The 27,945-nt window shown below is 33.7% G+C and overlaps 1 protein-coding gene across 2 annotated transcripts; it reads right to left on the reverse strand.

The window, feature by feature from the left end:
- Positions 1-3,722: 3,722 nt before the first annotated feature.
- LOC138329125 (uncharacterized) lies at positions 3,723-27,919 on the reverse strand. Of its 2 annotated transcripts, XM_069275880.1 has the most exons (7): positions 27,793-27,919; positions 26,340-26,425; positions 19,328-19,372; positions 17,810-18,303; positions 16,408-16,509; positions 15,223-15,511; positions 3,723-4,186 (listed from the first exon to the last, which is right to left on the reverse strand). In XM_069275880.1, exons 2-7 carry the CDS (start codon positions 26,395-26,397, stop codon positions 3,948-3,950), a joined length of 1,227 nt encoding a protein of 408 aa, XP_069131981.1. In that variant the 5' UTR covers positions 26,398-26,425; positions 27,793-27,919; the 3' UTR covers positions 3,723-3,947. The 2 variants fall into 2 exon arrangements, with proteins under 2 accessions (XP_069131981.1, XP_069131982.1); XM_069275881.1 differs by lacking the exon at positions 26,340-26,425 and having other exon boundaries at positions 19,328-19,376; positions 27,793-27,899.
- Positions 27,920-27,945: the final 26 nt, after the last annotated feature.

Consider the following 27,945-nt stretch of genomic DNA (forward strand, 5'->3'; position numbering starts at 1 on the left):
AGATGTTAATATAAGGATTGATCTTCATCTTCACTGCGTAAAAGGTATTATAAACTCAGTCTGAAACGAGCATATTACTTATGGAGCGCTAAGGCGTATACGCAGTGAAAATGTAGATCAGTCCTTAAATAACAACTGTGACATGCTTATATCATATTCGTGATTGCTATTTCCATGTATCTCTTATCGTTTGCTCATAATGACACACAATTGTATATTGGCGTTGTTTATTTAGCTGTTGTGGATTCACCTACATTCCTTTCACCCACTGTACATATGTGTATACATTAAGGCTGATATTTTGTATAGCATGTCTGTTAAGGAAAATGCAGAAATGAGGACAATGACGTCACACAAAAGTACATGTGGTGCTCAAAAGGTCATACATCATAGAGAAAAGCTTGTTAGTAATAAAACACAAAAAATAAAAGGCTATTTCTGGTATCCCAACATCTATAAAAGGTAACGCTAAACACCTATACACAGTCATTATTGGGTCAATAGGTCATTTAGCTTAGAGTGCATGGTTATAGAACAGGATAATCATTTGTGAGTCGTACACTTTTGTAATTGACCCAGATTATTAGAAAAGGGCAGTACCCCCTGCTGTCCAAAGTTTGTAACATCACCATTAATACAGGACATTGTAGAAACTTATTCCGTTTACTCAACTCATGTTCTGTGAACAAAATTTTATCAAAATTTGTCAAGTAGTTAAGCAGAAGTTCGCAGGATAAAGTTATGTCCGCTGACAGACAGACGGACAACCCAATTTCAGTATTCACCCTTAACTTTGTTGTGAATGTATAGTTATTATATGTCGATATTTTTTCCGATGAGAAATACATAGGTGTAATAAAATCCAACATATATGCACGTTCATGATTACCCTTCTAAGCAACCGTAGAGTATTGTGTAAAACATACGAATTTATGACTTAACCTCATACTATATTAGTATATTATGAGATACATTGTGGGAAAGAACTTACATCGACATTGCCTATTGTTCGTCCTTTTTTCAATTTCTTAAGACCAAATTTTGTTGAAGTTGAGATACATTATTGTATTCATAACTATCTCAATGAATAAACTGGCACCATATAGAAAATGTACTTGTATTACAATTAATACCAATAGTACATCGAGCTAAATCTGTTATCTATTAATAGCTTAATAGCAATGTTATTACTAATGGAAAAAAATGGGTGTCCGGCCCAGTTTCACAATTGTTGTTTAAATTAAAGGGGATTCCTTTACTTAAAATTCTCCATAGACATATTTGAAGGTGGGCTCCTTAACCGCCGTAACGATGCCTGTTGAATTAAGGAACGTTAGTGAAACAAGGCCCAGGTGTACTCTGTCATCAAAGCCCTGTCCCCAAGGGATGGAACATTTCACGCCCACATATTATGATAAGAATCATGAATAATCTATCCTATCAAACACGTATAGTAAACGCGTGATTCATCAGCGCCTTGGCATATTACCATTAATCTACGAGCTGCTAGTTCGTGTAAATGTTGCTAAAATTCCATAGAGCGCTTTTTGTGTTCTTGGTGCTCCACCTCCTTCCACTTTTTAAGTCTAGAACGTTCTGAAAAGACCCTTTATTTCAATAAAAACCAAATCAGAATAAACATCATATAAGTACTCCATGTTGTCCTTGCTACAGACCAAAAGAAATGGGTCGTTGGAAATATCTTAGACTAATATTATAGTAGTTTCTCTCGGTAGCATGGGAGATCGCATTAATTGATACAAGAATAAATAACATAATATTTGAACATAGCATTTCTCAAGAACCGTAAGAATAATATAATAAAAACATGCATTTTCTCATATAAGTTTAATAAGTATTTATATAAATTAACGCTATTTGTTCATCATATGGGTTATATAGGGTGTACAACGTTAACATTCTTATGAGTATTAAGAAAATTACATAATGTATATTACGATTTTAAAAACCATTAAAGGTCATTGAATTGATAATATATTTGTAAAAATTGGCAAATTCCTATAGACTCCTTAAAAATATCTTTATTTGCAAATGATTACAACCAAAACCTAACTACAAAAGATTAAGTAATCAATTAATTATTGATAAGCTCTTACAGATTTGGTGTCATCATTCCAAGAAACAAAGGAAAATAGTGTATCTTTGTACCTCTATATTATTTATTCGTTCTTAATTTACTAAATTAATGGTTTTATAAAGTGATTATTTGTGAAACACATTACGACTGATATAAAAAAATTCTCGTGACATGTGTGCATGCTTTCCATGAATAAGACGCGTTTCTTAGTACTAATAAAACGTGCAGTTGAAAACTTAATAAAAGACATAAGCGAAGTTCTCAAAGAAAGGATATTAGTTGTAAACACTTCAAGAAAGCATTTCTTGACAGCAAGGACGATTTGTCCAAAAACAATTAAACAAGGCCTGCTGTCATCTTCCTGGAAAGGATAACGCCATTATATACAATTTGTTCAGGTAATTTGTTTATTATCATTGTATAACACGTGTCCTCGTTCGTGTTTGTACTGGTAACCTGACAATTGTATAGCCTACAGTCATTCATGCCGGGATGGACAGTTATCTATAACATATACATGGTTCTGATATATGATACAATTGACAGATGCTACATGTCTTTTTACGAACTTCTAATATAGGTTTCGCATTACAACATTTTAACTACAGTAGTCATAATCCTACGGCTTATCGTGTTGGCGGTCTTGTAAAACAATATTACCGCATTAGATAAAAGGTTTGCACGTGCCATGCACAGCTAAAACATGAAAAATAACTATATCTCCTAATGAAGCAAATCACTTGCTACTAAAGTACGTTATTATTGTCAGATTTAATGACCAAGACAGCCCCTAATAGTTATGTACAGTGATTAATAGTTCCGTTATGTTACGAAATGAAAGGTGGCCCGTTTTTCACATTTGTGGGGGGGGGGGTCTTTAATAAGGATCAGTTGCACTTTCTCATGTATCTGTACCATTAATGGTCCTACACGGTATTTAAAACCTGGTATGGGGGCTATCGATCATCATAATGGTGATCAATATATCATCGATAAATGACACACATTAAGCTCATAGGTGACTGGGAATATGTTATGTTGTGTTAGAATTGCGTTGTCTAAGATCTGAAGATGTGTGTATATCTTATACACAGTTTAAATGTGTTTTGTCATCAAAATTTAATTTGATTTTAAGCTACAACCTCCTAGTATGGGGCCGTAAATCGATACAATTTGGCCGCTTTACCAGCAGATGCCATCTCAATATGTATTCCGTTCTACGCGATGATAACATGCATTTGAAATCACAATTTTGAAATCGATACAAACATGTAGTTGCAAATATACATTGTACTTATATCGCTTTTATTATTTGATATATTGAATGTAATATCCTATCTGACACCTGTAATATTAAAGCGGTATATTTTATGTCATAATTCAAATTTATTTAACAATAATTCGTTTTTAATGTTTACTCTTAATTTCAATACTTATGAATAAATTAACCATTTGAATTAATTATGAAGAATACTTCCACATTGTTTGCTATTCATATGTACTAGTGATAATAAAATTATGTACAACAACAAGTTTTTTTCGTCATACCTACAAATACAAGATTTATTATTATTATTTGTTTTAAATCATATTCTGCAAGAAAAAAACAAAACAAAACAAAATATAGAATGACTTTTAGGTTTTAACCCCAATGTATTATGCGTATTATCAAAAGAGCGGAATAATTTACATTTGGAGAAAAGGTAGTTGATTCAATGCTCAATTGGCCAGTTTGTCCTTACATAAGAGTTATTTTCGCAATAGTTCCTGGCAAACCATCAAGTCCGTTAGGTGACAATATATTTAGCACTAAGATAATTCAAAGTGGTACCTGAATTAAACCAGTTTACTACTCAGATGATCTTTTACCAAATCCTACATGAGCATACTGGATTGCAGTGACAAAGCTTTTCTTGAATTCTTCAAATGAGCGGTTTCCTTGTGGTAAACTGATGCTATTACAACATGCTGCGGCTTCAGGTAATGTCCTTTTTCGGTTCGGGTTAAAGGTCACCGTCAACACCATTTCGTTGATTGGAGGGTCAAGGACACCAGTGATGAAGAAAAACAAATACCCTGCTTCCTCATCTAAAAAGTAAACAAAACTCGTCATAACTTGATTTATCATATAACTTCCGTGTTTTTCATTTGATAAAGCCATTTCAAAAATTGAATTTATTTCACTAGTGTTATATAACTTACACGCGTGTTATATTACTTATTTGCATTGGTTGATTCCGATGAATGGTACGTATTTCTGCGAGTGGGAAACGGCCTTCTTTTTTTACTAAGAAACGATGAATTGAATGACGGCACTACACTAATCTGTAGATTTTTATCGGTGCGTAAAATCAATATGAATTCTCGTCGTCTCGTATCGATTTGAACATAATAGTTGAAAACATCTTTAAAATCTCCTAAATCAAACAGCAGAAATTCAAAGCTGTGAAAACACCATGTATGACGACATCCGTATATGATTGTTGGGGAATGTGTTTTCGCACCAAATGTCAATCTGCGACGTCACTAAAACCCCACAATATAAAAATGTCGCTTGTGTCGTCGATTATGCTCTACAAAATTGATAGATTTTAACATTTTTCGATGCATTGAATTAGTTGCTTCTTTTATATGTAATTTACATGTAAAGGGTTGATAATGAAGCACATGATAAATACCTTGAATATAAAATGACTATTTATTACGGCGCATTCGTACTTTACAGACTTATATTTTATAGTGATACGGTCCGAATCTCAACTGATCGTTTTATTGATATGGCAGAAAACTCCAAATGAGAATAAACAAAGGCAATATTAGTCGCTTAATGAATTGAATTTTGTGGAATCTATGTGGTCTGGTGATCTTATTTTATATCTAATTTGATCAAAAACAAAGATGCACACAATTTTTTTAACATAACCCAATCTTTGGTATACAAATATGATATACAACCTTATGTATGATAGGGTCATACCTTATTCGAGTATATGAATGGGAATTTCACTTCGACTGAAAATGAAGACTCCACACAAAGTGTAGTAATTCCCATTTCAACGGTTGAATTCGATATGTTAAAGAACTCTGACTGTCTCTGGTTCCGTTTCGAATGTAGAGGGACCGTGGAAAGGTATTTCAAACTGACATGGAAATCGAGACCAGATGTAGGGAATTTATGGCTTTGTTTAAAAAGATAATACAGATGTTGGAGAAAAATATCGAGAAGGAATACGATGAAACTCAGGTAAGACATTTCATTCAGGGGTCCAGTAATGATATGAAAATTGCGCAGCCGTCTTCGGAGTCAAAACCCACAGAAGTTTTGACCGGAATCAATCAGCGCAAATCGTGGGAAAATTATATAATTATTTTCAACGTAAATGAGGCCGAATCCGATAACGAAGATACAAGGAAAAGGGAAGACAGTGAATTAACGCAACGTCTGTGTAATATAATGGAAACAAGTAAAGAAAGTGTCGTGAAGGTTTTATGAGTCGGCAGAAAGTCAAACAATGAGCAAGGAAGCACCAAGAAAAAGCCAATGAAAATATCATTTAACAATTTGGAAGCTAAAACTCATTGCATGGGTAATTTGAAGAATCTGGCGAAAGAAACAGATGTCGCGCACGACATGACAAAAGAAGAAAGAAAATCCCTTAAAGAAAAACAAACAGAGGCGAAAGCCCGGAGCAAAAACTCGGGTTGAGAAAAAGCACAGAAACAGTAGGATTGTTCAACACAAGTTTAAGTCAACATCTTGATTCATCTAATGTCGACAACAATACTTTTATCCAAACTAGCCAGGACAACTTTAAATGTTTCAAACAAAAAGGTCTCCATTTTCTAAATTTGAACGTCCGAACTTTGCTTCCTAAAATTCATGAACCAAAAGTAATAGCGAACTAATCAAATGCAGGTATACACAGGAAAAAGTGCATACACGTTTTACGTACGTTATAAAACACATGTAAAACGCGTGTTGAGGACCACGCATGTAAAACGTACGTACGAAACGTATGTAATACGTGTGTTAAACATGCGTAATACGCATGGTAAACAGACGTAAAACGTAAACGAATGTAAGACGGACGTTTCAAAACATGTGTTATACATACGTTTCATCCTATTACAAAATCCACCTTTTTTATTTTTATGTACGTTTACATGGTCTTTGAAGTTGCACCATATATTTGTCATTTTGAAAATTAAAGTTTAATTCCATTTTATTTGTACTTTCGGTTCCTGTCCAATGACTGATATTTTTTCATACACTAAGTATGTTGTATTTACAAACGAGTGACTACATTTGGATGACTTTCATACTCTTGGGATGATTTTATTTTTCCTACATCGATTTGTCCTTAACGTCACTTCATCACTTACATTTTTAATATAGGAGATTTCAGAAAAGATGGCGTGACGTCACAGAAAGTTTACATCCGGGTCCTCAAAGGTACAAACACAGTATGGCGACTAATAAAAACAACAAAAGATACGTACATCCCTGCTACACAATCGATACTTTGACAAAAGTATACACATTCATACATGCAAATTCAGATTTTAAAATTGTTTCTTATTGTTTCAGAGGTTACAGACATTTATATTTTTATATTTACAATTGTTTATTGCTAAATATATTTGTGATAGTGTTGAAGCCAGCTTACGAAGCGATGTCGGGCCGTCACAGTACCTGTTTTTTCTTCACAGGTAGAAATCCATGTTGTGAAAAAGTTATGAATAGATAATTGATTTTATTGTGTAATGTTTCTGTTATACATGAAAAAGCTGTTCACAATGCACTATTAAATATAACGAAATGTGAACCACCTTGCCAGACCACGGCCGCTCGTGCATGGCTTCGCTGGCGGATCACCTCAGGCAACAGCCCATAGTTGGGAATTTAATAATATAAATACGTAATTACCAACACATATCTCAATAAGTACTTGTAAAAGATATATGTTTCGTTCTTTACCATGTATATCTTGTTTTAAAGGAATGCTATAAACCACTGTGTTACACTTATATGCAGATCTACGCAATGTACTTGTTTACGTATACGTATGGCTGCCGATCGCGATATCTCGAAAAATAAAATGGTGAAATTGTTCAGTTTTAATGCTGTAGAGTTTATTTTTTAATTTCAGTCGCTTTTATTCCAGGGGCTGTTAAGTGAAGTCTCAAATTGAAGTGATATTACTTTAAAATAATTCGAATACATGTTAGATAGACTACATTTAGATTTATGAATACAGATCGTAATAATGTAAATGCCGACCACGACACATTGCGCACGGCTTCGAAAATCCTGAAATACTAAAAGTTTTGTTTGAAAATATGATAAAAAGTAACTATAGACTGACTCATTTGTATGTCATAAACTAAATTCCAAAATGTCTGACGAAAACGTTATCCAGAATACGTAATTTTGTGACTCTGAAAAAGGACGAAATTCGAGATCTCAGCAGCACTGTACGTAATGGCTGCCGTGCGCTTGGGGTAATCTACGAAAGCAAACTTTAATTTGGTGATAATCACACATTGTAAGGTGTTTTACCAAGTAAGACTAAGAAAACAGTAATCACTTATTAAAATTTCAGTACGATATTTGCGGAACATGGAATATACTTTGTAATTTCAAGCTGATATTTGCAATATTCTGTCAATGTTATACATAATGGCGACCGTGTTTTTTCTCGTGTCGGTCGAAAATAGAGTATAAACATCGTAAAATATATGAATACCATATGTTTATTTCTATATATTGTTGTTACATATTTGTATTTACACCTTTTGAAATTAAGATAAAGCAACAATTCTCGGATTGCTGTACTATTTATTACAACAAAATGTAAACAAACATCGAAGCGGCTGTGTTCCCACCATGTTAATGTGTACAGATATACGGAGTTGTACCTTTGAGCGCCCGGATGTACCTTTGTGTGACGTCATCGCCATCTTTTCTGAAATCTCCTATAGGCTAAAATCTTTACAAAAGTCGTGCCCAATGTTCAATTGTTTTCAAATTCTGGCTCGATGTTAATAATGTTAAATTTGTTTTCAAACATATGAACGAAAATGACCTTGTTGAATATCCAACGATTGGAAAAAGGAAAGATCTGTCAAGCGGAGCGGTCAGCAAAACCACAGGGATCTGAGAATTAGTTAACTGTTAATGTTAGAATCTGACATGTAATAGCACAGGCGTCTGCTTCTGGTTTTGAAAAAAATATAACCTACCCCTACTATATAGTAGGAAAGGCTATTTTTTAAACCAGAAGCAGACGCCTATGTACTCCCATAACATGAGAGTCGACTGGCCATGGTCAGCCGTGTTGTTTTTTTATCGGACGTTATTTCGCTACACGACGTAATGTTCAAAAAGTGTCTCGTCGTGCTATACCTCTAACATTGTTGGAGTAACGCCAATGGTAATAGCGATGTCATCAATGTAGCCTTGCACAAGTCCCCAAATGCCTCAAATGACTTGAACATTTCAAGTGGAATTCTAATGAAGATCCGAAGTAAAAGTCAGTAATCTATTTTCTAGTTTACAAACTAAATACATCTTAATGCATTTTTCCTTTACATATGCATAATGTAGCTACACGTATAATCCTTAGCTACATGTATAATGACAATTTTAGGATGTATACTCATGATCTCGTAGATCAAACAGCATCCTCGATACTCCAGGGGTTCCAATCATTTACTATCTCTACACGTGTAGAGATCGTAAGATATCGGAACCCCTGGAGTATCGAAAATGATCAAACAGCAGTTGTAGACCTACTACATTGCACATCATGAAGCACTGGTCAGCTCAGCTGATATTGATCATATGTATTCAGAGCATTAGTCTTCAAAACTGTTTAAAATAAAATCTAAAAAGACGGAATCAACATTAGCGATTTTGCTTCTGTTCACAATCAGTAGATGTACATACAATTGTAGACCTACATGTATCATCATATGATATTGAAGCTGCTTTATTCTATCATGAGTCTAGTAAAAGGTTCACTTTAAGTCGGTAGAAGACATATATAGATAACATGAAACCAAAACTTAGAGGCTATTAAACATGTATTTGCATATGGGAATTTCACAACGGAGATGACGTCTTTGTGATATATTTCGATTAAAAGGACGAAATCCAAAGATGCAAAATAATTTCCCAAATATGAATTTATTTAATATAACTTCCTAGACGTCGGTAGGCGATTCCCGGAGTATCCGAAAATCGACCCGTGCCGTCCGAGCTCTAGACCCTAACTACATGTAACTCATCACAAAGCATAACACATAGGATTATATGACAATAACAAAAACACGGAAGATAAACAGATGGCATTTAGAATTCAAGTGTCAGTGATGAATTAATTGTCCAATGTCCTAGGGATACGTGTCAGCCTGGTCGGACCGGTCTCCCTAATACTACTCAATTGACACTATACGGTAAAAAGATATAATTACTACAGAGTTAGGCCGACAACAATAAATCAAAGAATTACCAATAACAATATTAAAAGTAAAATGAATTGATCATAGTATTTCAGTACAACTTATTACACAATATTCAAATGATTTGGCGAGGGTTTGTAATTCAAAAGTCTCGAATGATATAATAGATCAAATCCACATAAGATGTTCTAATAAGCACTTTTTCCTTGTGACAGGAGGAAGTGTCACAGTGTAAAAAACACTGTTGTTTTATTTTAAGTAAATATATACAAAAATGAATTTTAACCTTATTAATAGTTGAATTCAAAAGTCTCGAATGATATAATAGATCAAATCCACATAAGATGTTCTAATAAGCACTTTTTCCTTGTGAAAGGAATAACATTTTTGAAAAAAAAAATACTTCAGGTCTTCAATAAAAATAAAACTAATGTTTTACATGTAATTAGTATTGTTATTTTAACAGATGTCCGTTTTACATGTGATGGAAAACAAACGTACGTAAAACATATGTTAAACATACGTTTAACGCATGTTTTGTTCAAACATGCGTTTTACGCTTGGTGGCCCAAACGTAAAACGCATGTTTTTTAAACGTATGTAAAAAATGCGTTCACTTTTCGCTGTGTAATTTCTATCACGGAAACTTGGTTGGACGACTCTGTCACCAACTCAGAAATAAGTTTAGAAGAGTATTCTGTTGTCAGAAGAGATAGGAACCGTTTTGGCTGTGAGGTCTGCACCTACATTAGGGAGGATCTAGCATTTACATAGTACTGGAGAAAATGACGAATGCCTCGTCATTGAACTTTATCTACCAAAGTCAAAACTCATTATTGTCGGGACTTGCTTAAGGCCAACAAAGCAATCAAATTTAATAACAATTTTCGAGAGTTTCTTACATAACTTAAAAAAAGAATATGAGATAATCTTATTAGGTGACTTTATTATCTGTTACCTAGACAGAAATACTCTTATGGGTAAATCATATAAGAACATTTTAAAACTATTTATCTTTGAACAAATTATTTCCTCACCCACACGTGTCACAGATACATCTAGGTCCCTTATTGATCATATTCTATGTAACACTATAGAAAACCTAAGTCAATCGGGAGTTATACCGGTTGGTCTGAGTGACCATTTTTTAACCTTTTGTACAAGAATGATAACTCGTATATCTTATAATTAACACAATAACGTCAGGATAAGATCAACTAAACATTACAATAAGGAGAATTGTATTTCAAAGCTAACTGAAGCACCATGGGAAAAATGCTTCTTCGCTAAAGATATAAACAAGTCGGTGTTTCAGGAAATCTTTATTGGTGTCTTAGATAGTGAGCCGCCAGTTAAATATAGCCAGTTAATATTATAGTTAAGCAAAGAACAGAGCCTTGGGTAACTCCTAAACTTCTTGAAAATATATACCTAAGAGACCATCTTTTGAATCGATTTCGAAAAAGTGGAGATTCTTCATATTATAAAAAGTTTTGTAAACTCCGAAACAGTATTCAAAAAAAGTTAAAATAGCAAAAAATAAATGATATGAAACTTGCGAAAGTTAAACAACTTTCCAACAAGAGAGATAGGTTGAAGGCAGAGAACTACCGACCAGTTAGCAGTCTACATATAGTTTCCAAAATTTTAGAGAAATCTGTATATAAGCAACTGGAAACATATTTGAAATCAAATAATATTTTATATGAGCTTCAATCAGGCTTCCGAAACTCGTTCTCTACCGATTCGTGTCTCATTCACCTAGTCGACCACATAAGGTAGCAAACAGCTAATGGTAAGTTCACTTGAATGGTACTACTGGATCTTCAGAAGACATTTGACACTGTTGACCATGATATCTTATGTGAAAAACTCAAAATAATAGGGACTGATTCGGTTGGGTGGTTGAGTTCTTATTTTAAAAAAAACAGAAAGCAAATAGTCAACTTAAATGGAACAAACTCTGAGGCTAACCATGTTACTTGTGGGATACCCCAAGGGGGTTTACTGGGACCTCTATTATTCCTTATCTATGTTTATGATATGCCAGTTAGTATAGATTTTTGTATGCCGATGAGAGTGCAATATTATTTTCACACAGAGATCCTCTAGTTATATCTCAAATATTATCTAAAGCATAAGAATCATGTCAGGATTGGCACGTGGACAATAAATTATCCCTTCACCATGGGTAAAATTTCAATATTGAACAAAATAAATGTCCTTTTTATCTAAAAAAATCCTTTACACCCATAGACAAAGAATATAACACAAGATCAAGTTCTATGGGACCAGAGTCCCTCACTTTCTTTGTGCAGTGCTGCAAAAGACTGGAATAATCTCCCTGGCAACATAAAACGAGTAAATAACAAACATCGTTTTTAAGATCTTGTCAAATCATTTTCATGACGTTTCTAAAGATCAGTATAGGAGTGAATATGTGTATTTTTAATTTATCCAATGTCCTATAGACAAGTGTAAAGGCTAAGCATGTTTTTTTAATATTGTTCATTGTCATATAAAACATATTATTTACTATGTTATAAGTAAGAGACAAGTTAATTTTATAGTTGTTCATAAACTTATTATATGGGGACTCCATTGGAAAAAAGCCTTCGTGGCTTTGATGGGTTATCTTAGGAAAAGATTTACATGTATAATGTTTGTTTATTTGTAACTTTACGGTGAACTAATTATATATGTGATGTATCTATGTATTGATATCTTTATGCCCAACACAATCGCCACATGTATGTCTATTTGTAACTTTACGGTGAACTAATTATATATGTGATGTATCTATGTATTGGTATCTTTATGCCCAACACAATCGCCACATGTGTGTCTATTTGTAACTTTACGGTGAACTAATTATATATGTGATGTATCCATGTATTGATATCTTTATGCCCAACACAATCGCCACATGTATGTCCATTTGTTACTTTACCTGAAAAACATTATTATTGTTATTAATGTCTACATACCAATGACAGTTGGACAGTCTAGACGAACATTTATAATGTATGTCTTCATCAATTTGTCAGAATTTCGACACATCTAGAAGTCAGTTACATCAGTTGCCAGTGTCACAGGGTTCAGATGTCGGGGAAGGAAAATGATTTATGGCAGGTTTTACTGTTAGAGTCAGTGGTTAGGGGTAACTGTATGGTGGTCAGTACTACAGATACAGATAGGTTCGTCTGCAAGACACTGGACCGATGTGTATGTGTCCATTCTGATAGTTTCATCATTTGTCTGCGTCAAGTAGGACAGTTTTTGTAGCTAGCCGTTGTCAGTATCAACAATATCAATTAATACTGGTTTTAATTGGTTTTTCATTACACCATCGCAAGGAAAAACGTTTAATCCAAACGTATCCAATATTGTTTTCACGCAAACTCTTGTTTTTTTACGAATATTAGGATATATAGCGAATGTTGGTAACATTTAAGCATGAAATGCAGACAACAAATAGTGTATTCGATGGACAGATTTTATCAGCATAAGGATAAAGACTTTGAAAAAATTTGAGCAAAACCGCGTCAATATTCACATGGCTCCAACTGATTCCGTCGCTGCATGAATGCAATTATCGACCTTAAAATTGCTTCCTCTCTCATTGAATTTTTAAATCAAATTTCACTAAGCATTAGTGTCACTATTTTTTAATTTCATAAAAACAATTTTTCCGTATTCAACTGCTCAAAAAGTGTGACATATCTTTCAACATGATATAAAACGTTAAGTGGTTGTTATACAAAGAAGTGATCTGGAAACTGTAATATTTACATTTTATGTCGAATTAAGTGTACAAGATACCATCATTAATTCTACAGATTATAGACACAGAAAGTTTGGCAACACCAAGACAAGATTCCGTTTCAAGTTACAAAAACACAAATATTCAAATACAGATTACAAAAAAAAGAATACTTTCAACAAAGTCATACTTATGATGATAAACAAACTACCAAATGACACACGCAACCTTTGTAATAAAGAGATAGAGACAATTTAACATATGTTTTGGAATTGCCTAAAAGTTAAACCAATATGGGATAATATTACACAATGTGCCATTGATATATCACATACAACTTTGAATTTAGACATAAAGAGCGTATAATATGGTATTGCAGGTGTTGAAATGAAAGTTAATTCCAATCAATTTTATTGTACTCTACTAACAAATACTATGTAATTTGGATGTCAAGAAAGAAGACAAACTTAAACATAACCGCATTGGAAACATACCAATTTGAAATGCAATAAAATACATCAAAGTTTCTTACATAGACTATATCACAAAAATAGACTATAAAAGATTGAGTGAAAGTGATGTTTTTTTTTTTTTTTTTTTATAAATGTCTAAGTTATGGGGCGGATGTGATGAGTCATATAATACATGTATGTAAGTGGTGTGGTGAATGAGAGCCCTCCTGTGTTGGGATATTTGTTTATGTTTTTGAAGGCTGACCTCAAGGCCTCAACCGTGGCAGCCTTCAGATTTATAACATGTCTGGGGTATTTTTTTAAGATTCTATTGCATTTAGTTTTCTATGGATATCATCAATATATCCCAACAGAGCTTAATATAATGCAAATAAAGCATTAAGGGGAATTCCATCCGTTTCGCCATCAGACAATTACCTCCCCGTGAAACTCTTTCTCATATCAATGTATAGAAAAATTGAAAATTGAAACTAATTGATACCATTGAAACTATTTGTTTCCAATAAAACTCAAAAAATACTTATCACGTATCTTCCCGCGGGATTTTCACTCTAAATGCAAAAAACTGTTTGTTACCATTGGGTACCTTTTTGATGGACAGCGGACAGCGGACAGAAAAACGTCACTTAAACTTTTTACGGATAGTGTTTTCCCATTTCATTTTATGTCACGACATTTGTTACCTGTATATACACAGGCAATATGTCTTCAGGTAAATTTGACCTGAAAAAATCTTGACCTGAAATTGACCTGAAATTCACATGAAATTCACCTGAAATTAAGGTCAATTTCACATGAAGATTTTTTCAGGTCAATTTCAGGTCAATTTCACCTGAAATTGACCTGAAAAAATCTTCATGTGAATTCAGGTCAAAATCTTCATGTGAATTCAGGTCAATTTCAGGTCAATTTCACCTGAAATTTTTTCCATGTGAAATTCAGGTCAATTTCAGGTCAATTTCACCTGAAAAATGCTTCAGGTCAATTTCACCTGAAAAATTCTCCATATGAATTTCAGGTCAATTTCAGGTCAATTTCACCTGAAAAATTCTCCATGTAAAATTCAAGTCAATTTCATGTGAAATTGACCTGAAAAAATCTTCATGTGAATTCAGGTTAAATTCTTCACCTGAATTCAGGTCAAATTTAGGTTAAATTTCAGGTGAAATTGACCTGAATTTGACCTGAAAATTTCTTCATGTGAAATTCAGGTCAATTTCAGGTCAATTTCATATGAATTTCAGGTCAATTTCAGGTCAAGATTTTGACCTGAAATGACTTTTTTGCTCTTTTCAGGTCAATTTGACCTGAAAAATTTCACCTGAAATTGACCTGAAATTGACCTGAATTTACCTGAAGACATATTGCCTGTGTACCTGTTACAGTATATTTGTTGCCATGGTAATATCGGTAGATCTACTTACCTGTGATGTTCTCCAAGAGTGTGTTAAAGTGTTTCTTTGTATCGCTCTCCTGTTTGTCGTTGACTTTCAGAGTGGTCAGAGCGGGGGACAGCATCCTACGGAGGTAGTTTGCCGTCACACAGTACTCTCCCGAGTATACTAACAGACATTTCAGCAGCTTATTGGTCTTGAGAGAATTCAGAAACTTTTTGTAATTGAGGCCTTCTTTTAACTGGTCAATGGCGGTCCTTCGTCTTTCGATCACGCTCCATTTGGCCAAGTGTCGAACCAATGCATCTCTTTGGGAGAACTGAAATGTTAACGGCTTATTGTAATATTCTATAAGTTAAAGGGATACAAGCACTAATTTAGATCTCATTTTTAAAGTGCTAAACGTCTACTCAATAGCTGATACTATTAAAAGATGACCTCTTTAAATGATGTGTTGCGTGTGGTATTTAAGTTTATGTGTGATTAAGGAGCCTGCGGTATATATGTGATTTGTGCTCCTATAGGAAATGAGATCATTTCCCTATTGTATAGTGTTATCTTACAACGCCAAAGACCTGAAGAGAACACATCATCCGGTCACATTGTACCGTCTTGATAAACTAAAATCTTATGTCATCAATGTCAGTAGCACAACAACTAGATAAATGGATTTGAAATTACGAAATAACGTTTGTACAAAGTCTTTGCAAAATCTATCAAAATATATTAAAAATATTAAAGTGAATAGTCGGGCAAAAAAAACAGTCTAAATGCGTTCATTGGCCTTCCAAAAGTTCTCACATATTAATACGACGGTCAAGTTCTGCTTAGTTTCCCAGTTCTGACCATTAAAGTAAAGAAAAGTTGAAAGCATTGAAAGCGAGTCTGCGTGGAAATGTAACCACGCACATAGTGAGCCGGGAGGACGTTTTAGAATTTCCATACTTTAAATTAATTTCTTTGTACGCAGACAGATTTTGACGAGAGATTTTATTTTTCCATTTCATAAGAAATTATACTGGATACATTCACACCATTTTTACCGACTTTAGCCATCCTTCCCCGACTGTTCATTTTAACATTTATGGAATATCAGCATAAGGTGTAAAATCCAATAACACGTATTTTATAATTCTCAAGCTTACGTGAAACCTAGACGGTCATAGTAACGTCTGTTATAAGACCACAGCTTTGACAAAATGCTATGCAGGGTACCTTGATCATTGGACCTGAAGGCCATCCTGTGCCATCAATACAACTTCCTTCGTCCGAGGTCACGACCTTTGTGATCTCATCGTCAGTTTTTGCGTTCATTAGCTACAAAATAGAATGTTACATATTCATATAATGGTATTTTGTTTGAATAAATAGATATCCTATTAACAACCAGTATCATTTATGAACGGCCTCCCATGTATGCTGTGTGTTGCGTGTGTGAAGTGCGAGGTGAGTGTTTTGGGAGACTGCAGTATGTGCGCGTTGTGCCTCTTTGTAATAATGGAACTCTTGACATTTATTCAAACATGATGTTTATTCAAAAAGCAATGTCGATCCTTAATTTCACTGCATATTTATAAGATATCTTGATTGAGATATAAGATATATCATATAATCTATAAGATATCTTATTTATTATATAAGATATCGTCTATACTATATAGATAAATTATATATTATATAAGATATCTTCTATAGTATATGATATATCTCTTATATTTTTTAATTAATTCTATATAAGATATATAAGATATCTCATTTAAGTTATCTATATAAGATATCTTATATAATATATAAGATATCTTATATAATATATATGATATCTTATATAATTGAAATCTTGTTGATATATATTAGATATCTTATAAAGGAACGAGATTTCAACAAAGGCCCAGAAATGAAGTCTCCCTACCCGGAAATCATACAGAGCTGTACAGTAAACTACTACTCGTTCAGTCAGACTCTTGTTGGCTTCGCATGCTATACGCCAGTATCAAGCGTTTGGTTGAACGAGACAAAAGTATGCATGTATAGATAGGTTACTATTACAGCCAATATATTTTTACAATTGATAACTAGAGTGATGGGAATTAACTGCTTCGGTATTTTCAATACTTCGTTGAATGCAACCAAACAGCGGTTGATTCTACCTTTGAGTGACATCTCTGTCATTGCGGACGATTTTAAGATGTGTTCCGAAGTGCTCCGAATGATGCTCGAGGGAGAAATTAGTTTTTGGTTTTTAATGCCATGAAATCTCATTCTATATAAGATATCTTATATAGCAACGAGATTTCAATTATATAAGATATCTTACATATTAATTAAGATATCTTATATACGATATGAGATATTTTATATACGATGTGAGATATCTTATATACGATATGATATATCTCATATACATATATAAGATATCTCATATATTTTATTAGATATTGTATAATTATACAACAAATCATACATAATTCGATTAAATACGGGGTATACCTTGCTCCTTCAATAAATGTTAAATTGGCTTGCCATACATGCCTTTCATAGACTGTGGCTTTTTAAATCCGTTTTAAACACATATCACAACAGTCATGATCATGTCTCGAGTCATATCTTTATCTCTCACCTTCTGAGTAAAGTTAAGAATGTCTGGGTCTGGAATGTCATCAACCCTCAGGTAGTCTTCAAAATTGTCGTCTCCAATGATGAAGTGATAAAGAGCTTCGTGCAGGTATGGGAAACCGCAGTCTCCATTTACAATGGCTTCCACTATGGCGACCCCGAGAGCTGAGAACTGTTTATCCTTTGTTTTGGTAATGTCGTTCGTTGGCACCAGTCTCCTCCCCTGACCAATCCACATCGTCTCCTCCGTCAGGCAACACTGAAAAAACATGGAGTAGAATTCTCTTCTTGGTGCATTGGCATCCAGATCATCCTCCCCTTTAAAAATGACCATTGGCGTTTCATGGAGTTGTTCTGGCTTGGCGAATTTCTTCTTGTAGTGCCCCATTGCGGTTTTAAACAACTCCGGTCTGTCCACTTGGATTGGGAACTTTGTTATCTTGTCACCACGTATGGATGCTATGGCTTCCCTCAATGCATGCACATTGGTTACAAGGTCTTAAAATAGATCAATCAATATAGGTAATGGTATTTTTCTCTATAAAACAGGAGCAGATGAATTAGTATTTTTCTGCAGTTACAAAAATTACTTACTCTACAGCATTACAACCATTGAAAAGTTTGAGCTTCGTATTTTAATTCAAGACAAAACTATTAAAACTAATTAATTGCTGACTGATTTATTAAAATATTTTAGTAGAGAGAAAATACCATTCGTCAGCAGTGGAGCATCTTCAACAGTATTAACAATTAACATATAAAAAGAGATAAACTGTAAAATTATATTTGTTCGGTACAATTGCTACATAGACGGATTTTTTTTCAGGTACTGCGGCTTTTCACTACCTCTATATATAAACATATGGCACGTCATTAAATGACTATGGCTATTTTAAATCAGGACGTTTAACCAGAAATCATTAAAAGATTATCATTGTTATTTGATGAAAAGAAAACTTAAACTTTTGAGGCAGACTAGCCACCAATATCTAGAATAATGAAAACATATCTAGAATCTGGCTTGATTATTTTGTCTGATTCTAAGTTTCAAACTAGGGGAAGATAATCTAGTATAGAACTCTGCAGTGAAAGTCCTATCAACAACTTAGGGCCTGGTGGCCAGTCTACTTACTAGGGTCCATTGGATATCTTTCCATGATATTTTTGTTCTGTGTACATACTTTCGTTTTCAAATCGATTTTCTTTTGACTAAGTTTGTAAGTTTATTATTATAAGAAGAAAATTAAGTTTACATGAGTTTATGTGATTTTTCTTTTTTTTAGTTTACCATATAAATAACATTGTTAATTTTGTACATGTAGAAATATATCTTGAAGGTGAAAAACATGTAACCTATTATCTGAAAAGCATAATTGATAGACACAACACTTCCTAGAGCACACCCTATTATTTATGAAACCCTCGCCAACATCACTCACTTCAGAAATAGTCGTAAGCTAAAACAGTTATTTGTATTTATGTGTAATACTTCAAGACCACATTTTATCATGTAATACCTTACCTCCGACAGCCGGTAACACTGCTATATAGCCAATATCCTTCCATGCTGCCTGAATGGGAAATAATAAATCAAAATGGATAATAAATCTCGCTCCACTCTTTATTGGAATATCAAACCCGACAATTTTTTAATGCTTTAAAATAGCTCAATTCGCTATGGTTTTCTTTTCGCATGTGTTAATACCGAAGTTCTGGAGAGACGAACAAATAATGTAGTTTATTGAAGCAATTTCGTATATTGATTATAATGGTGGGATGGGTCTAAACTATTGTCTGATCCAGTTGCTGATAACTACATTATTTTACATAACCGAATGCATTTATCATGTTTATCGACAATAAAATATTTTGAAATGAAATTATAATACTAATTATAATATTCTAAAATTATAATACCAATTATAATATTATAAAATTATAATACCAATTATAATATTATAAAATTATAATACCAATTAAAATATTATAAAATTATAATACCAATTAAAATATTATAAAATTATAATACCAATTATAATATATATAAAATTATAATACCAATTAAAATATTATAAAATTATAATACCAATTATAATATTATAAAATTATAATACCAATTAAAATATCATAAAATTATAATACCAATTATAATATTATAAAATTATAATACCAATTAAAATATTATGACATTGTAATAGCAATTATAATATTATAAAATTATAATACCAATTCATTGCTTCATTTCTTACCTAAATTGATTTGTGCAAATCATAGGCTTTCTAAGAAATTATGGTGTACACATTTTAGGGACATATCGTAAGGTTACCGAGATCATATTTAAAGATGCTCCACCGCTGACAAATGGTATTTTTTCACTATCAAAAACAGGATCAGATGATTTTGTTTTTTTCTTCAGTTGCAAAAGTTACTTACTTTACACCATTGCTACAATTAGAAAGTTTGAGCTTCTAATTTTAATTCAAGATAAAAATATTAGAAATAATTAATGCATCCCGAAAAAATTCTGTGCCACTATGTTCTAAATCGAATGAAGTTCTGACTGAGCATGCATCAAAAGCAAAATAAATTATCTTATATTATTTTCTGTGTTAACTAGACATATATTTACACGTTTAAACACCAATTGTTGTTCAAATGATGAGTATCATTTATAGTCTGTCGGCGGTGGAGCATCGTTATTGGGGTTTTTTTCGCCACAAACCTTCAGCTAAAATATTCTCATATGATCCATCTGTCCATGGGATCTAATAAAAAATCAACAGTAAAATGCACTAATTTTGAGTTCATGAATTTTTTCGTCAAAGGCACATCCATGCAGCATGGCTTTCACCATCACTAAAAGGGTTGTATTTAACTAACACAGAAATCTGAAAACCCAATATCTTACTTTATTTCAAATAAATCTTCGATACTCCAGGGGTTACTGTTACTGTCCTTATATTCATCCCTGAACTAATTCACAGTGAACTTGAAGGCAGTTAAAGAAAAAATCTGACCAATCACAGGCTGCAAAGACTTCCTGTGGAGGTCAAAGCCACACTGTCAACGACATTGTACCGTTATACGATACTTTTGATGTGCATCTTGCCTCCAGTTTAACTATGAAATAATTCAGGGGTGGATATAATATATAGTCGTATTAGGTTAGTAGACATCGTATTAGGTTTGGACGATAGAGTTATCGTTCTTTGCCCCTAACGTCATTAGCAACAAGATGGCGGTCAAGTAAAGCTTCGCGACGACGGCAATCAAAAAATGATATGGTACAAAATGTTTGAATGATGGCGCTGATGACCAATTTCAAAGCAAACTGAAATCGGCAACATTATTTAGGATTATTTAACTGAAATGTACATGACAACGCATTCGAGTCTTCAATGAGGTGGATATTGTTTAAGTTTGAGTCGTTTTGGTTTCCATACATAATGCATTTTGCAGTTACTTCATTGTAATACAATTTTATTTTAGAACCAATATTTTTCCGTATTAGGTCACTAACAAACTGTGTCACTAATAGTATTGTAGGTCTATGTGACAGAATACGGTTTATGATAGCCATAAATAACACGTCACGTAAACAATGGGGACAACCTACGTCATCGGAAGGGATATCGGGCACACAAAAACAATGAAAAAACGCCCGCTTCAAGATGAAAATCGGCTGAAATTATGACATAAAAGCAATGCATTTTCTAAACCTATCGCGCGTCAAAGACAGTGTATTGTTAGAGACTCTGTGAAACTATAAGATATCGTCAAACTAGCTCAGATAATGCAAACACCTCGACACAATATTTTTCGACAGCAGGGATATCGGTCACATTTTATTCAATAAAACGTAACAAGTTGTAAAAAAATAAATTTTGCTGCCACAAAACCGTCCCATTTACTAATATGTAATATATGACTATTGAAAGAAAATATTTCATTCATTATATCTTCTAGTGGAGAAACATAGACGGTGCTTAATTATAAATTATGAAAGTGATATCGGTCACACTTAGAACTTTAGGGGTAACGGTCACATCCAAAATTACGAAAACTGAATATTACAGCATTGTACATGTAGTCGTTATTTACGCATTCATGCAACTCCAGTGGAAAAGCGCCAATACACTTTTATTGAATTTATCTGATCTTGAAAGATGACTTTTTAACCGATTATCAGCAAATGGTTGGCGAGCTATAAAAAACCTTTCCCCCATTGTCATCCATCCGTCTTTTGTTTCTGTTATTTCTCTGAAAGTACTGGAGGGGTTTCATATGTAGATCCAGTTATGTATAAAATATTTCGGGATCAATCAGAAATCGAGATGGGAAACAAGAAAACATCATTTGTTTCGATACAAATACATGTATTTGCCAGAGAGTATTAAGGATCTATTTTAAATTCCATGTTTAGAAAGTCATCTTTCTTGATTCTAATAGTTGAACTTGCTGCTATGGTTCAAATTCCACATGTGAGCATAGTTATGCATATTTCATATTGGGGACCGATCCATTGACACAATGGCCAACTGGTAGTCATCTTTGGTTTTCATATAGGAGTTATTACCCATATTTATGTACTTAATGGACCTTTCTGGAATTTTATAAGTACTATCTTTCTCTTTACCATTGTTGTGCATAATGCACAAATTAAAGCACGGTAGTCGACAACTTGAAGTTCGTTGCCATGTAGACATACAATTATCAAATATCTTGTTTGATATAGATATTTTGATATTCATTTATGTCATAGGGTTGTATTTATTAATGCTCATTTTTGGGACAGATAATATTACAAAATAATGAATATTTGGCTATCTTGGAAATTTTTGACTACCACGGTGCTTAATAGCATTCATATACATGTAGATATATTTACTTTTTCACTGCAACCCCACTATTTATACTTACCAAGTGCATTTGACATTCAGGGGTGCATGATCTGCTATCCGCCTATTTTCATGTAACGTCATAATTTTTGTGCCATCGATCACATAAACTATAGTTGTTTCGTCCTTGATGATATTGCTTTTTTTCCTTAGATATCTTTAAATGTTATCATACAATTGTTATCAAATGAAAATGCGTCCAGTTGACAATTAGGGGAGCATGAATGCCAACTGGACATCGGCTAATTCAACATGAAGCGCTAAAGATATTGGACCCACATATCAAATTGACTAATTTGCAAATCCAATGGTAGACGTCACGATGTTTCCTGGGCCTCTTGTTATCGACTGATTTGCTTTTATAATTTGTTTGCGTATGATCATTTGTGATATTGTTGTTAAGATATATTCTATTTACATTTCAACCGTTATAGTGTGTTTATTTGTATAAAGCAAATTATTGAGTTGAAAATCTTTGGAGAAACTCTCAGTGAACTGTCATGAAGAACTGTACAAACGCTATCAGCTAAAAACCCTCAGTGATCCTGTCTATCATGTATTCACGTATTTCCGTTGCTTATAGATCAGTGTGATTTTCCTTTTGTTTACATCGGATGCCTTTACATCTTTAAGTTTTATGTAGTTTCTTATATATTGTCACTGCGAAGTTTTTAAATTATAATTACTTTAACACAGAAACGTACTTCAAAATAGTACAATGGTACTACATGGAGATGTAATTTGTCTTGGTAAGGGTTGTCCCAGTTCCACTTTGCTTCAGAAAGCATTCCACAAAAAGACAATGCAAGAACAAATGGGTATGTACAAATACATGTATAGACAAAAACAAAACAATATACAGTGTACGAATAACCAAAGTATTCAGCAAAAAAATAGTTACGATAATAGTTAATGATGTTTCATGTATCTCGGTAGTATTTCACCTTGAATGATTAGATAAGGAAAACCAAGCTGCAATATTTCAGCAATCTTTACGAAGCGACAAACCATTTCAAAAACTTTGGATTTGACCGTTACCATGTGAACGACATTCTTTTCAAAAACAACAAAACGCCAATTATACAGGTACGTCACTTTTGAAGCGGATAAAAATGAACTATAGTTACTACTTGAAATATAAGGTAATTTATATCAGTAAATAACAATAAAGTTACGAAATTTACACTTGACATATTTTCAGTGAATAAATTGTGACCGATAGCCACGCTGTCAAAACAAAAAACGGACGGATGACGAGCAATGGACGAAAGGCGATTTCAATAGCTCGCCAACTATTTGCTGATAGTGGGTTAAAAGTCGTCTTTCAAGATCAGATAAATTCAATAAAGGTATTTTTTGCGGCGTATCCACTGGAGTCGCATGCTGCTTAAATAAAGACTACATGTACAATGCTGTGCTGTTATATTCAGTTTTAGTTACTTTGGATGTGACCGTTACCCCTAAAGTTCTAAGTGTGACCAATATCACTTTCATAATTTATAATTAAGCACCGTCTATGTTTCTCCACTAGCAGATATAACGATTGAAATATTTTCTTTCAACATTCATATATTACACTTTAGTAAACGGGACAGTTTTGTGACAGCAAAATTTGTTTATTTACTACTTATAACGTGTCTGTGAAAAAATGTGACCGATATCCCTGCTGTCGAAAAATATTGTGTCGAGGTGTTTGCATTATTTGAGCTAGTTTGACGATTTCTAATAGTTTCACAGAGTCTCTAACAACACACTGTCTTTGACGCACGATAGATTTAGAAGATGCATTGCTTTTATGTGATAATTTCAGCCGCTTTTCATCTTGAAGCGGGCGTTTTGTCATTGTTTTTGTGTGCCCGATATCCCTTCCGATGACGTAGGTTGTCCCCATTGGTAAATGATTGGTGGTGGTTAGACAGTAAGTCTGTCCTTTACTGGTCTGACCGAGAAACGACCAAAGTTCGCACATCTGTCAATTCCAGAATATATTTACTTTTAAAGAAAACATTATCAATCACACGATGTCTCCAATATAGTAATACATTCTATTTATAATTTATGTGCATTCTTGTATTTTGTGAAGCACTGAGAATGACGCACGCGTCATGCATGATCAGTCGTCCACGTTTGTGTTTCTCTCAGCATTAAATGTCCGTATAAAAGATAACGCTGTTCAGCCGTCGGGCATTTCGATTTCTTGTTGACCTTTTTCGCAAATGTGATTTATTGTGTGTTGACACGTGTCACGGGTTATTTATAAGTGACCTATATGCATGTATCGGTCTCCATATCAACTGTACAGTTACGTAAGTAGCGTACCATGCTTACTATACGATTCAACGCGCCGTTCAAGCATGCGCTTTTTCATGTATATAAATAGCTTACGGATTCATATTACATGTATTTCTTTTCATATAAATCTGCATATATAACGCTTTTAATTATTATTAGTTATAGTTTATTTCCTTTTGCTCCTGCAAAGTAAAATGTTTAAATTAAATGACATGTATTTTTTTCAAAGCAGAAGGTACGTTAAGACTCGAATATTGCCGCAAAATTAAATCTCCAGTAAAGAACAACATATTTTGCCATATAACAGTTGAACACATTTCCTAACACGTTACATCCCGAAAATATCCCGCATGTGCCAATTATGTTCACTATGACGTCATCAACATGCAGTTTCCCGCCATTTTTCACAAAAACCCTTGAAAAATCATACTTTTTGAGTGGTGTACTCTAAAAATGTATGTGGCCGCCTTCGTGGAGCAGAAAGAAATTTTCACATGTTGTGTATCGTGTATTTACGCATATCCATGCAAATTATAAAGTTGCTCCAAGGTGGCGGCCAAATCCATTTCAAGCCTTTTCTAACCTAAAGATGATGAATTTCTAGCACAATTTGCCGAGAAGAGGAAAATCATCAATTTGATGACGTCATAGGTGGAGCACATCGTGTGCATGGTTATAAAAAGTTATGTTTTGATGAATGGCAAGTATGAAAGTATTTATTGATGTGAAATTGATGTGGATCAGAGTTAATATTTTTCGGCCTGAAAAATTAAGGCCAAATACTGGTCCTACCATATCTACTCCTTTTAACATTAAACACTAAAAACAATTTTTGATAAATTAATAAATTCGATAAAACGTCAATGACATGTTTTTACGTCTTAATTTTTTCGAATCCTGTTTGTTTGGATTTCCCTATTATGAAAAGGCCCGTCCATCTACATGTATGTCATAAATATATCGTAAAGCAAAGGTGTAATAACACAAAGTTTACATGTACATTGTATTATGACGTCACAATTCGTTCTGACGTCATAATCTATATATGACGTCCCTTGATTATCTCAGTAGACGGAAACGTCACATCCGAGGCGGATTTCTACTGTTTTATATATAGATACGATTTTTTATGTACAATGTATCAAAAAATCAAAAAAAAAAAAAATCTGTGATTAACAGAATCTTACACTCGTGACTATGTAATATGAAATTTATCAAACTCGTTAAATATAGGCTCGCGACATATCAAATTAATTGACCTCGTTTGATAAATTTCATATGACATAGCCACTCATGTAAACAATCTCCTATAAATAGCCCAAGAGAAGAAGAGGGAAAGAAGACTTGCCATAAACGTTTTAGGCAGTGTTGTATCCTGTGTGGTACTATGGCGACCGCCCATTTTGTCAGCTGGCTCACGCGATGAAGGGCTACAATGTATAGAACAACAAAAAGCATTGGCCCTATAATTAGAATAAAATGAATATTAATACGTTAATGTAATTCCGTGTACATGTTTGAAAGTGCAACATAGAAACCCTGTCAGATATTGATTGTTTAATCGCAAAACAATAGCATGATGTAATGAGAGTTAATTGACACTGTCAATCAATTATATTATAAGAGAGAGAGTAATGATGAAGGAGACAAGACTCGTCAAAACTGTACGATTACAATTTTGATAAACAGAAATTTCAGGAAACAATAAGAAGTTTTAATACTTAATATTTATTTTCTGTTGTTAGTGGGTTGAGGGTGGGGAGGTCGAGGGGGTTCCTCGCATTTTCCCCTCATGAGTGGATCATGAAGCGCAAATATTGACGGCTGGGCCTCTGGCGGCAGTAAGTACGACCAGATTTAAATTTAATGACAAGAAGTCGTTTAAAGATTTTAACCTATTTGATCCCAGTGATCTTGAATGAAGGTCATTTGCACAAAACTTGGTAGTCCTTAATCAAAGCATGACATAGGCCCAATATCAGGTATCTAGACCTCTAAGTTTTTTGCATAAAGATTCTAGCGTATTTGATCCTTGTGACCTAGAATGAAAATTAATGTCATTCATTTTAACAAAAACGGTAGTCTGTCATACCAGCATGCTGCAGGCCTAATATCAGGTCTCCAGGCCTCATAGTTATTCACAAGACACCGTTTAAAGATTTTAGCCTACTCGACCGGTGCGGCCTTGAATGAAGTTCAATGTCATTCTTTTAAACAAACTTGGTAGCTCTTCATCCCAGCACAGACCAAATATCAGTAGCTTGGATTTTTTCGGTTATTCGGCGGACGTCGCACGACAACGGACGATATACGATGACAACAAATCATCCTGACCCTTCGGACATATTCATTTTAGAGACAGATTGGACCTGCTTTATAAATAGCAGAAGCAAAAAACTTAATTATCCTGGTTGGGACCTTTCTTTCGCTTAATTCTAAATAATTTTCTTGGACACAGGCAAATATTTTACTTTACTGAATTTATAAAGAAATCCGTTATGTATATATGAAGTGAGCATATTAGGGTACGCAAATTCAAATCGGCTCATTTTGCTTTTTGATTGGCAATCGTCATGATCAGTAAAAGGGAAATAACCATTGGAAAGTTGCCCACACTTTCTGCCGTACGACACAGCAACATTACACAGGGTTAGAGCATGTTTCACATTACATGTATTACAAACAAGAAAACCAGTATTCGTTCAGGTTTCCGGTTGCACTAAACCCTATTACAAAACCAAAAGCACTTACACATATTAGAAAAAGTGAAATGTTCTGTTTTTGTGAAGATACTTACAGTTTCTTTTAGAAGTGATAGACGAAGGATCGTTGTAATTGTAAACAGAGCTCTACCCGTGAATGTGTATCACTTCCTTGTCAGCAAACCGATCGGGGTACACCTCATACCAGTTATAAACACAAAACAGTTAGAACATTGAATACACGCTTT

The sequence above is a fragment of the Argopecten irradians genome, chromosome 8 (genome assembly GCF_041381155.1).
Source record: "Argopecten irradians isolate NY chromosome 8, Ai_NY, whole genome shotgun sequence".
Taxonomy (NCBI): Eukaryota; Metazoa; Mollusca; class Bivalvia; order Pectinida; family Pectinidae; genus Argopecten; species Argopecten irradians.